Source organism: Colobus angolensis, unplaced genomic scaffold, assembly GCF_000951035.1.
Source record: "Colobus angolensis palliatus isolate OR3802 unplaced genomic scaffold, Cang.pa_1.0 Scaffold58, whole genome shotgun sequence".
In the NCBI taxonomy this organism is placed as follows: domain Eukaryota; kingdom Metazoa; phylum Chordata; class Mammalia; order Primates; family Cercopithecidae; genus Colobus; species Colobus angolensis.
This window is the reverse complement of record NW_012119376.1, coordinates 6,380,071-6,397,460: the sequence shown is the minus strand read 5'-3', so window position 1 is coordinate 6,397,460 and position 17,390 is coordinate 6,380,071. Positions and strand designations below refer to the sequence as shown.

General features: G+C 42.1%; 1 protein-coding gene across 1 annotated transcript in view; it reads left to right on the top strand.

Annotated features, from left to right (window-relative positions):
* Window positions 1–17,390, top strand: part of ECT2L (epithelial cell transforming 2 like) — a 107,531-nt gene that overhangs the window by 48,461 nt on the left and 41,680 nt on the right. Inside the window, exons 6-8 of the mRNA XM_011962176.1 lie at window positions 1,204–1,342; window positions 3,916–4,081; window positions 8,675–8,803. Of these exons, the coding sequence (XP_011817566.1) occupies window positions 1,204–1,342; window positions 3,916–4,081; window positions 8,675–8,803 (434 nt within the window). The remainder of the gene's footprint in view (window positions 1–1,203; window positions 1,343–3,915; window positions 4,082–8,674; window positions 8,804–17,390) is intronic.

Sequence of the window (17,390 nt, the reverse complement as noted above, 5' to 3'; positions counted from 1 at the left end):
GCTTATTGCAACCTCTGCCTCCTGGGTTCAAGCGATTCTTCTGCCTCAGGTTCCTGAGTAGCTGGGACTACAGGCATGCACTACCATGCCTGGCTAATTTATTTATTTTTAGTACAGACGGGGTTTCACCATGTTGGCCAGGCTGGTCTCGAACTCCTGACTTCAGGTGATCCACTGGTCTCGGCCTCCAAAAGTGCTGGGATTACAGGTGTGAGCCACCATGCCCAGCCAACTTTGGATTCTTGAGATCATATAATCTCACTCACCTATGTTTCAAATGAGGAAACTGAGGCCTAGGAAGGTGACATGACTTACCCACATGTCAAAGTGTCAAACACTAGAACCTAAAACTCTAAGATTCCAACACTTTCTCAACTTCACCCACTGACACTACATATGGATCTCTGTGTGTCTGAACATTTGTGGATGTGTGCATGTACATTTACTTGTTCAAGGCACGTAAAGAATTTTAAGAGGCCGGGCATGGTGGCTTACGCCTATAATCCCAGCACTTTGGGAGGCCAAGGTGCGAGGATCACTTGAATTCAGGAGTTGGAGACCAGCCTAGGCAACGTAACAAGACCCCATCTGCTGGGTGTGATGGCACACACCTGTGGTCCCAGTTACTCGGGAGGCTGAGGTGGGAGGATTGCTTGAGCCTGGGAAGTTGAGGCTGCAGTGAACTGTGAGGACACAACTGCACTCCTGCCTAGGTGACAGAGCAGGACCCTATCACTTAAAAAACAAACAAACAAACAAACAAAAAATATATATGGAATTTTAAGAAGTACAGGGAAGCCCCTGCTGCTGGTATTATTGGAGGTGAGGGTGGCTGTGGAGAGAATGAAGATATTATTCAGGAACAACTGAGGCCTAGAAGGAAATTCACAATCTCTCAGCTACTTCTTTTTAAATATCTTTTTGAACTCCCAAATATGTCATTACATTCATTTACGAGCTAAGTAAGTTCTGAGAGACTGTTCCAGCATCCCACATGTGGCGGAGGAGAGGCTCAGAGAACAGATTTGGCCTCACCCCACCCAGGAGCTCCATTTGCTACTGTCCCCACAAAACACAGGGAGAGGCTAAGGGGGCCACGTGCCTTGTAGAATAGAGCTGATGCCCAGAGACATATGCTGCTTACTTACCAAAACTCAAGGTAAGAGAACATGAAAACTTCTCGTATTTCCTTTTTCTCCACAGAAGCAATATTTCTGGAAGCCATTCCTACCCTTTATTATCAAAGAAATATTGGCATGGAGTTCATAAAAATGATGACAGCTCTTCATATGCTCTCCGGCCACACTTCATATTAATATCATCCCGGATTCCTGCGTATGAGGTAGAGTATGTTATGAGGCCAGTCCTGTCCTGATAGTTTTTTTTTTTTTTTTCATCTAGACTAGAGGGTGTGTGACAATCTTTTGGCCACCACGTTTATGAAAAATGATTCAACTTCTAAAAGGAAAATCAAGCCAGGTGTGGTGGCACATACCTGTAGTCCCAGCTACTCAGAAGGCTGAGGTGGGAGGATCACTGGAACCCAGGAGGTGGAGGCTGCAGCGAACTGTGATCACACCACTGCACTCCAGCCTGGGCAACAAAGTGAGACTCTGTTTCTATAAAAAAATAAAAGGCCAGGTGCAGTGGCTCACACCTGTAATCCCAGCACTTTGGGAGGTCAAGGTAGGTGGATCACCTGAGGTCAGGAGTTCAAGACCAGCCTGGCCAGCATGGCAAAACCCCATCTCTACTAAAAGTACAAAAAAAATAGCCGGGTGTGGTGGTGTGCACATGTAGTCCCAGCTACTCAGGAGGGTGAGGCATGAGAATCACTTGAACTCAGGAGGTAGAGGTTGTAGTGATCAGGATACTGCACTCCAGCCCGGGTGACAGAGTAAGTCTGTCTCAAAACAAACAAACAAACAAAAAACAGAAGCGATAAAGGTAATCATAAATCAAAATTATTTTGAAAAAGCATTACAGGCCCAAACTTTTAACTGAGCCTTTTAACTGAGAGGTGACAACTTACTCAAGTGTCAAAGTTTCAAACACTAGAACCTAAATTCTGAATTCTAAATCCTAAAATTCCAGCACTCTTTTAGCTTCACCCATTGATGCTACATGTAGATCTCTGTGTCTGAACATGTGTGTGTGTGTGTGTGTGTGTGTGTGTGTGTGTGTGTGTATTAGTCCGTTCTCACTGCTATAAAGAAATACGCAAGACTGGGTAATTCATAAAGGAAAGAGGTTTAACTGACTCACAGTTTGACATGACGAGGAGGCCTCAGGAAACTTACAGTCATGGCAGAAGGCTAAGGGAAAGCAAGGACCTTCTTCACATGCCAGCAGGAGAGAGAGCAATGAGCAGAGGAAATGCCACTTATGAAACCATCAGATCTCATGAAAACTCAGTGTCACGAGAACAGCACGCGGGAAACCGCCCCCATGATCCAATCACCTCCCACCAGGTCCCTCCCTCGACACACAGGGATTATGGGGATTACAATCCAAGATGAGATTTGGGTGGGGACACAGAGCCAAACCATATCAGTGTGCATGTCCAATACATTTCTGTTGAATTTAATTTGTTGCACTTAATCCAAAAAAGGAGCATGCTGATTAAGAATTACTTTGAGCCAGGCACGGTGGCTCAAGCCTGTAATCCCAGCACTTTGGGAGGCCGAGACGGGCGGATCACGAGGTCAGGAGATCGAGACCATCCTGGCTAACATGGTGAAACCCCGTCTCTACTAAAAAATACAAAAAACTAGCCGGGCGACGTGGCGGGCGCCTGTAGTCCCAGCTACTTGGGAGGCTGAGGCAGGAGAATGGCGTAAACCCGGGAAGTGGAGCTTGCAGTGAGCTGAGATCCGGCCACTGCACTCCAGCCTGGGTGGCAGAACGAGACTCCGTCTCAAAAAAAAAAAAAAAAAAAGAATTACTTTGAAACTTCTCTGAAATTCCCAAATAGTATTATGTAACCACCATCTCACAAAAGAACAATGTCAGAAATCTTGTTTGGTTTCTCTGTAATGAAGTGATATATTTTAATTTTAATATGAATAATATAAAAATAAAGTAAGCACAAAGACAATCTTTGTATCTATATATGTGAGTGTATTTGTATGTATATAGGTGTATGTGTGTGAATATGCACACATAGAGACATATACTTAGAAAAGTTTCTATTTGTAACAAAATGGCTCCTTTTAAGATACGAACTCACTTCTTCTGGGCATCTAGGAGTCAGCTCTAATCACTGATAACCAGTGAGCTCAGTGGATCCACATGAAAGCAAGATCAGAGCCTTAATCTCCTTGTGGGCCATAGATAGTTTCCGCAGTGTTTAACAATGCATCATGCTGGCCGGGCATGGTGGCTCACACCTATAATCCCAACACTTTGAGGCCAAGGCAGGAGAATTGCTGGGACTACAGGCACATGCCACCACACCTGCCTAATTTTTTATTTTTTGTAGAGACAGGGGTTTCACCATGTTGCCCAGGCTGGTCTCGAACTCCTGAGCTCAAGTTATCCAGCAGCCTCAGTCTCCCAGAGTGCTGGGATTACAAGTGTGAGCCACTGTGCTTGGCCACTATTACTTTTTAAAAGTTATTTGTATGTCTTTGTGCATGTTGTGCACAAAGATAAAAAGGCTGGAAGAAAATAATCTAAATTGTTAATAGTATTTATCTCTGAGTGGAGTTACATGTGTACTTAATTTTCTCCTCTTATAATTAGAAATAAACTAATTTTAATAGAAACCGATGAAGGAGGAAGCTTATCTTCTTCCATAATCTCTGAAAATTCTTTAGAAATCATGGCATATTTTGTATCCATTCTATTTCTTTCATTAATAAATATTCTAAAATAGTGGGTCTCGGCTCCTGCAGCTTTGGTTTCATTCTCCAGATGCTAGTGGAGAGCGTGAAGGCTGGTGTCGTTTCTGTGGTATATGAACACAGCATAACCTTGGAGAGCCTGCTGTATCTGATAGAAAAAGCTCTGGACGGGAGGAAGGCACAGAGCATGGGAATATTTAGCGATGGAGATAGCAGAGAAATCAACTTACTCCAAGGTAGGCCTGGGGGTTGACGATGAACAACCATGCAACTTCGTGCTGTGCAGTGTGTCCACAGTATGACTTTCGGAGGACTATTTCAGTTCCAGGTTGCTAAGATGTATTGATTTTTTGGCTTTATGAAAAAAGTGAAGCATGCATTTATTTATTTATTTATTTATTTATTTATTTATTTATTTATTTATTTATTTATTGGTTCAGGGTCTCTTTCTGTCACCCAAGCTGGAGTGCAGTGGTGTGATCACGGCTCCGTGCAGCCTGGACTTCCCAGGCTCAAGTGATCTACCCACCTCAGCCTCCTGAGCAGCTGGGACCACAGGTATGTGCTGCCACGCCCAGCTAATTTTTGTATTTTTTGTAGAGGTGGGGTTTCTCCATGTTGCCCATGCTGGTCCCAAACTCCTGGGCTCGAGTGATTCTCCTGCCTTAGCCTCTTGAAGTGCTGGGATTACAGGGGTGAGCCACCACACCCTGACTTGAAGCAATTTTTTTGATGACCGTTTTTTTAATTTTGATTAAAGAAACAGGTTACTGTCTTAACGATTTTGAAGTGTGCAGTTCAGTATTGTTGGTTCACATTGCTGTGAAACAGATCTCCGAAAATTTTCCATCTTGCAAAACTGAAGCACTATGCCCTCCGAAAACAAACTTCTCTCTTCTCGTTTCCACAGGCCTGGCAACCACCATTCCACCTTGTTTCTGTGAATTTGAGTATTTTAGATACCTCTTATAGGGGAACCACACAGTATTTGTCTTGTCTTCTTGTGAACTGCTTTTTTTTTTTTTTTTTGAGACAGAGTCTCACTCTTGTCGCCCAGGCTGGAGTGCAGTGGCACAATCTCAGCTCACTGCAACCTCTCTCTGCCTCCGGGATTCAAGTGATTCTCCTGCCTCAGCCTCCCAAGTAGCTGTGATTACAGGTGTCCACCACCATGCCTGGCTAATTTTTGTATTTTTAGTAGAGATGGGGTTCCACCATGGTGGCCAGGCTGCTCTTGAACTCCTAACCTCCAGTGATCCACCTGCCTCAGCCTCCCAAAGTGCTGGGATTACAGGCATGAGCCAGTTTGCCTGGCTGTGACTGGCTTGTGTCACTTAGTATAATGTCCTGAAAGGTCATCCGTGTTGTATGTGTTCCTTTTAAGGGTATATATACAGCATGTTTTGTTTACCTGTTCATCCACTGATGGACACTGGGTTGCTTCCACTCTATTGTTGAATATGGGTATGCAACCATCTCTTTGAGATCCTGCTTTCAATTCTGGATATGTACCAGAAGTGAGATTGATAGATTATGTGATGGTTCTATTTTTACCTTTTAAAGAAATCTCCAGCCTGCTGCAGTGTCTCACACCTATAATCCCAACACTTTGGGAGGCTGAGGTGGGTGGATCACCTGAAGTTGGCAGATTGAGACCAGCCTGACCAACATAGAGAAACCTCATCTCTACTAAAAATACAAAATTAGCTGGGTGTGGTAGTGCATGCCTGAAATCCCAGCTACTCGGGAGGCTGAGGCAGGAGAATTGCTTGAACCCGGGAGATGGAGGTTGCAGTGAGCCAAGATCATGCCACTGAACTCCAGCCTGGGCAATAAGAATGAAACTCCATCTCAAAAAAAAAAAAAAAAAAGAAAGAAAGAAAAAGAAATCTCAATGCTGTTTTCCATAGCAGTTGCATCATTTCCTAATCCCACCAACAGTGCACAAGGGTTACAGTCTCTACACATCCCACATCCTTGCCAACACTTATTTTCTGTGTGTATCTGTGCTTTTTATTTATTTATTTTTTGTTTTGTTTTGTTGGTTGTTTTTGGAGACAGAGCCTTGCTCTGTTGCCCAAGGTGAAATGCAGTGGCGTGATCATAGCTCACTGTAGCCTCGAACTCCTAGGCTCAAGTGATCCTTTTTCCTCAGCGTCCTGAGTAGCTGATGCACACCATCATATCCAGCTAATTTCTATTTTTATTTTTTAGAGATGGGGTCCCACTATATTGTCCAGGCTGGTCTGGAACACCTAGCCTCAAGCAATCCTTCCACCTCAGCCCCCAACATGATGGGATTACAGGTGTGAGCCACCATGCCTAGCCTTTTTTTTTTTTTTAATAGTAGCCATCCTAATGGATGTAATATCTCATTGTGGTTTTGATTTGCATTTCTCTGATTAGTGATGTCAAGCATGTCTTCATAGGCTTGTTGGCCATTTGGTTATCTTCTTTAGAGAAATGTCTATTCATGTCCTTTGCACATTTTTAAAAAGTAGGTTATTTGATTTTTTTCACTGTTGAGTTAGAGTTCATATATTCCAAATATTAAGCCCTTATCAAATATATGATTTGCAAATATTTTCTCCCATTACATAGATTTCATTTTCACTCTGTTGATTGTACACTTTGATGCACAAAAGTTTTAAATTTGATGAAAGTGCAGCAATGTTAATAGCAAATACCAAGATCTATAAATTGGTATACACTAACATTTATTATATTCCTAGTTGGCTTATACTACAAAGGAAAGGAATGGCTGATATCGTCAACTTGTTACAGGGCAGCTATCAAAAATCTCAATGGGGTGGAACATGGTGGCTCACACTTGTAATCCCGACACTTTGGGAGGCCGAGGTAGGTGGCTCTCTTGAGCCCAGTAGCCCACACCAGCCTGGGCAACATGGCAAAACCCCATCTCTACAAAAAAATACAAAGAAATTAACTGGGTGTGGTGGCACACACCTCTGTAGTCCCAGCTACACCTTGAGAGGCTGAGGTGGGAGGATCCCTGGAGCCCAGCGGGGCGGAGGTTGAAGTGAGCCATTGAACCACTGCACTCCAGTCTGGGCTACAGAACAAGACCTTGTCTTAAAAAAACAAAAACAAAAACAAAAACCAACCAAAAACCCCCAACCCCCTGCCCCTCAAAACAAACCTCAATGGTTACTTTTTTTCAGGAGAAAGAGATGATGAATGTTTTAGAAGTAAATATCTAGTTTCTATTCTTATACATTCTTCCTTGCTTACACTTAAAGTAAAATTGTTTTAAAACTTACTCAAATGAAATCTTCCATCATTGTGGGATGAGGGGAGAGAAGGAATAAGATGGTCCCAGATATGGCTGGAGTAAACCAGCAAAATGGCAAAGTGAGTCCCTGAGTCACCTGTCAAATTGCCATCTCTGTGGTTGGGACTTCATGTACCTGGAAAGTTTCAGTGAAATTTATCATTGGCAGAAATGAATTGTCTTTTGTTTCACTTTACCTCACTTCTGGTTTTCCCTGTTTAGCTTATCTGTGCCTAGGGCAAGTTGTGTTTCAGATCGTTTTTCTATGTCCTCCCAAAGTAAAGCACAGATACTATTTGTTTGGGGTTTAAATGTATAATGACATAGTAACTCTTCTCTAAATGGTGCAGAGATATTGGCAAGTTTATATGATGGGAGTAAGTTTATCTTGTGTAGAATGTCCTATTAGAGTTTCTTGATCTCAGCCTTTTTGTTCTCCAGGTAAGAAAAGTTTTCAAACTCTGCCTTTTCCTTATTCTGGGTGTTTTTCTGCTTTTTTGTTTTTTTGTCTTGTTTTGAGATGGAGTCTCACTCTGTCGCCCAGGCTGGAGTACAGTGTCGCAATCTCGGCTCACTGCAACCTCCGCCTCCAGAGTTCAAGCGATTCTTCTGCCTCAGCCTCCTGAGTAGCTGGGACTGCAGGCATGCGTCACCATGCCCAGCTAATTTTTGTATTTTTAGTGGAGATGGGGTTTCACCATATTGGCCAGGCTGATCTTGAACTCCTGACCTTGTGATCCGCCTGCCTCGGCCTCCCAAAGTGTTGGGATTACAGGCATGAGCCACCGCTCCTGGCCCTTATTTTGTTTTTTTTTAAGCAACAGTAACAGTGACAAAATACCTCAAACAACTAATTTCCTTCTATAAAATTGTGGTGTTTTCCCAAAAGCTTTTGCTTTCAAAACAACATCAAAACAAAGTCAGCTACCCTGTCACATGAAGAAGTCCTTTCTCCCTCCCAGTGGGAGGGAGTGAAACACCAGAATTCTTTGCCTGTTTTTATTTCATCACCAGAGCCTGGGAATGTGGAGTTTCCAGGACTCCTTTAGAAATGGGTCCAGACCCATGCAGCTTAGCGGAATCATCACACAGAATTGTTGGAAAGTGAGAGAAAAGGAGAGTTTCAGTTGATGGTTACCATCTCTGGGAGCCTTACTTCTGCTCTGCACTATTTATTTTTTGATTGACAATCCTGGGAAACAGTTCTACTTTGGAACTTGGTTGCAAAGTCCCATGACTTGCTGGCCATCCACCCTAAACCCTGCATGCGCCTGGTATCTTACCCTGCTGCACAGTGGAGGCAGAAATGCAATGTCGTAAACCTGAGTGCATACTGTCCAGTTCCAGGATGTGAAGGGGAACAGGGCCGTGGTGATGGCCCCGACATGGTGCAGGAGGAAGCAGAGATGCCTCAGGTATCTTGGTCTTATAGGCAGATGGCGTTTTGATTTTGTGCTTACATTTTCACAAACTGCTAATAATTTCTGTTCAAGATTATGTTACAAACTAATATGACATTTTGATTTTTTTTTCTCAGGCTATAAAATTGGTGTTAAAAATTTACTGAGGCCTGAAGTGAGAGATTTCTGGGAGAAATTAGGAAGCTATGTGGCCACTGAAGAAGAAGGGGGTCACGTGGACTTCTTCGTGCCCCTTGGAGCATCAGGTTAGCTCGGAACACCTCATAGAGAGACGGTGGCCTTGCCACGTCATGGGGATATGTTGTGAATTATTGAAATGCCCCTGGGTCAAATGATTCAGTCACATTTCATGCTTCAATTTCTTTTTTCTTTATACTTCACATATCCAGGTATTTCAGGAAAGTAGCAGTGAGGGATAGTGATGAGAGTAACCTGTCTCTGCAGAAATACAGTCCCTAAATGGCAAGACCCAGCAGCATTATTTATATTTATTCTGGAAAACACAATAGAACCAGCATCCAGGATATAAGGGAAGGTGCCTGACCATCATAGGAACCATAATCATTCAATCCGAGAAAACACCCCCTGCCGCCTTCTGAACCTGGAGTAGGCATGACCTTTGGTGACCAAGAACCGGAACTTGAGTTCCATCCATATCATCGTTTAGCTTTGTGGCATTAGGCAAACTTGTGGACCTCCATTTCCTCATATGAAATTTAGAACATTAGTATCTTAGTGTGTCTTAAGGACTTGTGAATATCAAGATGACATAAATATTTAAATAATAAATATAGTATATATTCTTAGATAATATTAAAAACAGCGAAGTGCTTTATAAAGATGAGTATGGCTAATGACTAAGGTTGCTGATACTATTTTAAGTGGCTGCCTGTCTAGAATCAGCAACTGTGATTCAAAGTTGATTTCTATGCTTGAAGAGAAACTTCAGAAGCATTAAGTCAAATTCACTCTCTGGAGATCTGTTCAGTAAAAGCTCTGTATTAATGGACAATGTTTTACCAAGCAGAGCAGGGGAGAGGGAATGTGAAATTAAATTATCTCATGCTGTTTTGTTGTTGTTGTTGTTGTTAGCCATTCCTTGGGGAACTGTGAGTTTTAAAATTCTTTCTACTCCTCAAATTTCATAGGACTGTTGGACATATGCAAAGCAAGCCCCTGGCAGGCTTCAATTAGGGGACAGGAAAAAAAAGAGTGGGAAAGAATTTTTTAAAACATGCAAATAATTTTACAAAGTTATTCCAGTTATATTTATATACATATATATATATACACACATATATATATATATTTCTTAAATCTCAATTATGTAGAAAATACACTGGTCGGGTGTGGTGGCTCACGCCTGTAATCCCAGTACTTTGGGAGGCCAAGGTGGGCAGATCAACTGAGGTCAGGGTTCGGGACTAGCCTGGCCAACATGGCGAAACCCCATCTCTACTAAAAATAGAAAAAATTAGCTGGGTGTGGTGGCGGGTACCTGTAATCCCAGCTACTCAGGAGGCTGAGGCAGGAGAATCTGCCAGGAGGCAGAGGTTGCTGTGAGCCAAGATCACACCACTACACTCCAACCTGGGCGACAGAGTGAGACTCTGCCTCAGGAAAAAAAAAAAAAAGAAAATACGCATAGAAAAATCTAAAAGGAAATATACCAAAATATTAACAGCACCTATTTCTAGATGTGTTTTATAATTTTTCTACTTTTCTACTTTTGAACTTAGTTTTAAAAGACTAGGTTACAAAGAATTGGATGGTGTGATCTCATTGTTTACAACATGCGTGAGTTGGTGTATGTATTTATAGAAAAAGATTTGGAAGGATGTATACCAAAGTGTTGACACTAGTTGGATATAAGTGAGTTTTCCTTTCTTTTTTTCTCCCTTTAACTTATTTTGTCTCAATTTCCTGTAATGAACTAATATTACTTTTATAATAAGAACAAAACAAATATTTTAAGTGAAGAAGAAAGGACTTGGGAAAGTATTGAAAGGCAGAATAAGAATAAAGGGGGGAAAGTAGATTCAGTGACATAAAAATTATCTCAAGTGAAACTTAATGACACTCAAAAAATAGGCTTCCCATCACCATTCTGGGCCCCAAAATTCTCATCAAATGTAATATTCACCTGGATGCATCAAAGATCATTGACTTCTCAGTCCAAATATCTCTTTTCCACCACTTCAGGCATCCCTCTTAGGCTTGTCAGCCCAGTAGCTGTATCACCCCTAAAATCTTGATTTCAAGTATTTATCTTTGAGAACCATTTTCAAATCACATACTCAAATACCCCCACCACAGCAATTTTTTTCGTCTTTTTTTTTTTCCCCCAGATGGAGTATCACTCTGTCGCCCAGGCTGGAGTGCAGTGGCGTGATCTCGGCTCACTGCAACCTCCACCTCCTGGGCTCAAGCGATTCTTCTCAGCCTCCCAAGTAGCTGGGACTACAGGCATGCGCCACCACACCCAGCTAATTTTTGTAATTTTAGTAGAGACAGGGTTTCACCATATTGGCCAGGCTGGTCTAGAACTTCTAACCTCATGATCCGCCCACCTCAGCCTCCCAAAGTGCTGGGATTACAGGCATAAGCCACCACACCTGGCCCAGCAATTCTTTATCTAAGACCTCCAGCCTACACGCTCCAACTTTTTCACTATCAGCACATCTTCATTTTTGCTTCCTTCCTTGTTAAACTTGGATTTAATGGCCCAACTTTATCATCACTCCCTTGCTAAGAATCTGAACTTCCTTGTCTTTTTTGGGTAAATCCCAATTCATTTGGCTAAATCCCAATGTTAGTTAAAACACAACTCTCTGCACACGCTATACCTGTGGGTACTAAAGCAGCTTTAAAGACTGTTGGAGTAAGTGATACAACTGTTCTGATTGGTCTAACTTCACTTTGGTGACATAACTGTCAAATGGGATTGCAACACTGATGAGAAATTTCCTTGGTAAATTCATTTTCACACTCTTTGAGATGACAATTTTATCTCTTCTCTTTAGACAATCTTTCAATAACCCTGTCTCTCAGCTTTGACCTCACCTTTTACTGCCCTGAGAAAACAGAATCATATGGGAACTCCCTAATTTTCCCCTCACCATCGAATCCATCACTAGCTCCACCTCTTACTTTTTATTCTGTCTCCCTTTCTGCCTTGATGGAAGCAGCACCCGTCTCAAACAAGATCAGATACTGCACTTGGAATCTAGCCCATTGCCTTTCATCTTCTCTAGACTTCCTACATCCAATCCTCTCCTATGCCCTCATGTCTCTCTTTATTGGATTGTTTCTATCAAACAGAAACACCTGTAGTATCTCCTGTCTTTTAAAAAAATAAAAGGACAACAAGCTTTCCCTCACCACTTTTTAAATTGACAAGACCAGAGGTTCTCAGACTTAAGCGTGCATCCATATCACCTAGAGGGCTGGTTAAACTACACATTGCTGGGTCCCACGCAGAGTTTCAGACTCAGTTAAGTCTGGGGTGGGGCTGGAGAATTTTCCTTTCTATCAAGTTTCCAGGTTATGTTGACGCTGCTGCTTCAAGGCCTTCCTTCCTCACCTCCCACACTCTCCTCAAGCTCCTCCAATGGGTCTCTGTCTCTACTGGCACTGCTTTTGGAGGACTGTAAGTGACTTCCATGTGCTCAAATCCAGTGGTCCCTGCTCCATTCCCATCTCACTTTGACTTCTTGGAAGCATCTGATGCAGAGGAACGCCCCTTCTTGAAATACTCCTTCTCTTGGTGTCCCTAATACCACCCACTCCCCGTTTCCTCCTACCTCAGTGCCCTCTTGTCTCCTTTGCAGGTTCTTCTTTCTCTGCAGGATCCTTAAATATTCCCTATGGCTTGATCCTAGCCTCTCTCCTTTCCCACATACGCACTGTCCTCCCTAGGCAGTCTCACTACTCCTATGTGTATTAGTCTGTTCTCACGCTTGGTTTGTTCTCACGCTGCTATGAATAACTGCTGGAGACTGGGTAATTTATAAAGGAAAGAGGTTTAATTGACTCACAGTTCTGCATGACTGGGGAAGCAAACACGTCCTTCTTCACATGGTGGCAGGAGGGAGAAAAATAAGAGCTGAGCAAAGGAGGAAGCCCCTTATAAAACCATCAGATCTCATGAGAACTCACTCGCTCTCACGAGAAGAGGATGGGGAGATTGCCCCCTTAATTCAATTATCTCCACCTGGTCCCACCCTTGACACATGAGGATTATTACAATTCAAGATGAGATTTTGGGTGGGGACACAGCCAAACCATATCACTATGACTCTAAATGTAATTTGTATGCTGAGAACCCCGAAATTTATGTCTCCAGCTCTGAAGTCTCTGAGCTGCAGACTCATATCTAATTCCCACTTGGAATCTTCATACTGGATGTTTAATTTTCACATTTAATAGACACCTCAAAGTTAAATCAGACCCTTGATTGCCTCCCCAGCACCAAACCTACCCCTTCCCCAGATTCCTCAGTAAAAATATCATTCAACAGTTACTGCATAAGCCAAAAATCTGAGAATCTGAGACTCATTCTTTTTGGCATTAAAAACATTTTTAAATATAATTAATATACAATAAACTGTACATAACTAAAGTGTGTAATTGACTAAATTTTGACATATGTATGCTTATCCCATGAAACCATAAGAAAAATCAAGAAAATGAACATATTCATTGCCCCCAAAAATTTCCTCATGCCATTCCATAATTTCTCTCTCCTGCTTCTCCCGACCCCCAACCTGAGGCAACCACTGGTCTTTCTTTCACGTATATTAGTTTTCATCTTCTGGAATTTTCCTTTTTTTTTTTTTTTTGAGACAGGGTCTGCTTTGTTGCCCAGGCTGGAGTGCAGTGGTGAAATCAAGGCTCAGTGCAGCCTCGACTTCCTGGGGTCAAGCGATCCTCCCACCTCAGCCTCCTGAGTAGCTGGGACTACAGGCACACACCACCACACTTGCCTAATTTTTTTATTTTTAGTAGAGACAGGGTCTCCCTATGCTTCCCAGGCTGGTCTTGAGCTCCTAGGCTCAAGCAATTCTCCTTCCTCAGCCTGCTGGGATCACAGACGTGAGCCATCCCACCTGGCCTAGAATTTTCCTTTTCCCTTTTTCTTTTTCAATATGGAACATTTCAAAAATTTGCAGGTCATCCATGTGCAGAGGCCATACTAATCTTCTCCGTATTGTTCCAATTTTAGTATATGTGCTGCCAAAGTGAGCACTGACCTAGAATCTTCTATAAATGGCATCATACAGTATGTATTATCTGTCTGACTTTCTTCACTCAATCATTATTTTAGATTTATCCATCTGATGCATGTATCAATGTCTCCTTTTTACTACTGAGAATTATTACTGATTTGTTTTTCTAAGACCAGCCGAGCGAGCACAAAAGAACCAGCAGGTAGGCAAGTGTAGGAGCAAAACTGCAAGTTTATTTTGGTAACCTAAGGTGTGGGGAGAAGTCTGTCGGCCTCCGGCAAAGAAGGCCGACAGAGTCCCCCCCCCCGTGGGGCTCTCGGGCGGGGTTCCTGCATCCCGACTTCAGTGGGGCTGGAGGAAGACCGCGTGGCTCACTGGTGGAGAGCGGCTTTTCTAGGAGTGGGAGGGCAATAGGCGGGGCACGGGCGTGTCAGGGGCGTTCCGCAGGTGCGACCAGGTAAATCTTGGTCTCTTTGGATTGACGTCACCTGGTGCATGCCCAGTTGGTCTGCACCTTCCCGGGTCACCGGCTGCATTTTCGCGCGCACGGGAAAAGTTGGGGGGGGGGTATGAAGAACCCGGAAGTGCACCATCTTGCCTCCGTTCGTCCAAACAATTACATTGTACATGTATACTACAATTTGTTTATCCATTAATTTGTTGATAGATAAATTTGAGTTCTTCCTGGTTTCTGCTTTTACAAATAAAGCTTCTATGAACATATGCTTTCATTTCTCTTGGATGAATACCTGGGAGTAGAGTGGCAAGGTTATATGTAGGTGTATGTTTAACTTTATAAAAACACCAGCTAAACTGATTTCCAAAGTGACTTTAGCATTTTACATTTCCACAAGCAGTATCTGAGAACTCTAGCAGCCCATCATTCTAACACTTGGTATGGCCAGTCTTTTTAATTTTAGCCATTCAGGTGGGTATGTGGTGGTATCTCATTGTGGTTTTAATTTGCATTTTCCTAATGACTAATGATGCTCAAGATCTTTTCATATGCTTATTTGCCATTCTTTTGACCATCTTAAAGACTAGGTTGTTTGTTTCTTATTCAGTTTTGAGAACCCTTTGCACATACTGGATAAGTAACTTGCAAATATTTTCTCCAGTCTGTGACTTATATTTTCCTTCTTTGAACAGTTTCTTTTCAAGCAGAGTTCTTCTTCTTCTTCTTCTTTTTTTTTTTTTTTGCGACAGAGTTTCGCTCTTGTTACCCAGGATGGAGGGCAATGGCACAATCTCGACTCACTGCAACCTCCGCCTCCCAGGTTCAAATGATTCTCCTGCCTCAGCCTCCCAAGTAGCTGGGACTACAGGCATGCAGATGCCTGCCACCATGCCCAGCTACTTTTTTTATATTTTTAGTAGAGACAGGGTTTCACCATGTGCCAGGCTAGTCTTAAACTCCTGACCTCAGATGATCCGCCCACCTTGGCCTCCCAAAGTGCTGGGATTACAGGCATGAGCCACTGCGCCCAGCCTGAAGTACAGTTCTTAATTTCGATGAAATCAAATATACCAAATGTTCTTGTATAGATCATGCTTTGACATCATATCTAAACACGATTTACCTAACCAAAGGCCCCTAAGATTTTCTCCTATGTTTTTTCTAAATGATTTATAGTTTTAAGTTTGACTTTTAGGTCTGTGATCCACTTAACTATTTTTTTAATGTAATATATGAGATATGGATAAAAGTTAATTTTTTTTTTACACATGGCTAGTTGTTTCATCACCATTCTTTATAACTACTATCCTTTTTCCAATGAATTTAATTTGCACCTTTGTTGAAATCTATTGACTATGTGTGTACATTGGACTCTCTATTTTATTTCATTGATGAATTTGTCAATGAAAGTGCTATAGACATCAGTAAGTGAGAGACATCCCAAACTTTCAGCTGCTGTCATCTTGTTTCATGAAACAATTGAAGCATTTTGGAGTATTTATTCTTGGACCACAAATAGTTAAAATGAATTACCCATTTCATTCCAAGTAATTCAACTTGCATGCTGAATTAAATAATTCAATGTATATGTTGTGCCACTGAAGGGGCTATTTTTTATTTTTTATTTATTTATTTATTTTTTACTTTAAGTTCTGGGATACAAGTACAGTGTGTGTAGCTTCGTTACTTGGGTATACATGTGCCATGGTGATTTGCTGCACCTATCAACCCGTCATCTAGGTTTTAAGCCCTGCATGCATTAGCTATTTGTCCTAATGCTCTCCCTCCCCTTTCCCCCCAACCCTCCTAGGCCCCGGTGTATAATGTTCCCCTCCCTGTGTCCACCTGTTCTCATTGTTCAGCTCCCACTTATGAGTGAGAACATGCGGTGTTTGGTTTTCCGTTCCTGTGTTAGTTTGCTGAGGACGATGGCTTCCAGTTTTGTCCATGTCCCTGCAGAGGACGTGAACTCATTCTTTTTTATGGCTGCCTAGTATTCCATGGTGTATATGTGCCACATTTTCTTTATCCAGTCTACCACTGAGGGACATTTGGGTTGGTTCTAAGTCTTTGCTATTGTGAACAGTGCTGCAATAAACATACGTGTGCATGTGTCCTTATAGTAGAATGATTTATAATCCTTTGGGTATATACCCAGTTATGGGATTGCTGGGTCAAATGGTATTTCTGGTTCTAGATCCTTGAGCAATCACCACACTGTCTTCCACTGTGGTTGAAGTAATTTACACTCCCACCAACAGTGTAAAAGCATTCCTATTTCTCCACAGCCTTAGCAGCACCTGTTGTTTCCTGACTTTCTAATAATCACCATTCTAACTGGCATGAGATGGTACCTCATTGTGGTTTTGATTTGCATTTCTCTAATGACCAGTGATGATGAGCTTTTTTTCATGTGTTTGACAGCCTCATAAATGTCTTCTTTTGAGAAGTGTGTGTTCACATCCTTCGGCCACTTTTTGATGGGGTTGTTTTTTTTTTGTTTTGTTTTTTCTCGTAAATTTGTTTAAGTTCCTTGTAGATTCTGGATATTAGCCCTTTGTCAGATGGATAGATTGCAAAAATTTTCTCCCATTCTGTAGGTTGCCTGTTCACCCTGATGGTAGTTTCTTTTGCTCTGCAGAGGCTCTTTAGTTTAATTAGATCCCATTTGTCAATTCTGGCTTTTGTTGCAATTGCTTTTGGTGTTTTAGTCATGAAGTCTTTGCCCAGGGAAGGGGCTAAATTTTAGCCATCATATTCCATCCCGTGTTTAACTTTTTAAAATCGTCCTCTTACAATGAGACTTATCCTTTGAGTCAGACTATTTTAGAAAAATATATAGATTTTTCTCTTTCTTTGGGCTGGGTATTCCAAATCTGAAAATAAGCCCCAGATCAAACTCCATGCCCTCTTTCCCCATCCTGTAGCTTAGTCCTCAGATTGTTTCGGCTTCAGTATTTAGGGGTGAACTATAAAGTGTTCATGGACTGTACAATGGAGTGGTTTGAATGGAAGACGAGAACTGCTAGCGGCCTTTCTTGGCCATCTCTTTGGTGCCCATATGTAATATTTAACTGCTCTGGATTAGTCTCTTCTTGCATTGCTATAAAGAAATACCTGAGGGTGGGTAATTTTTTTTTTTTTTTT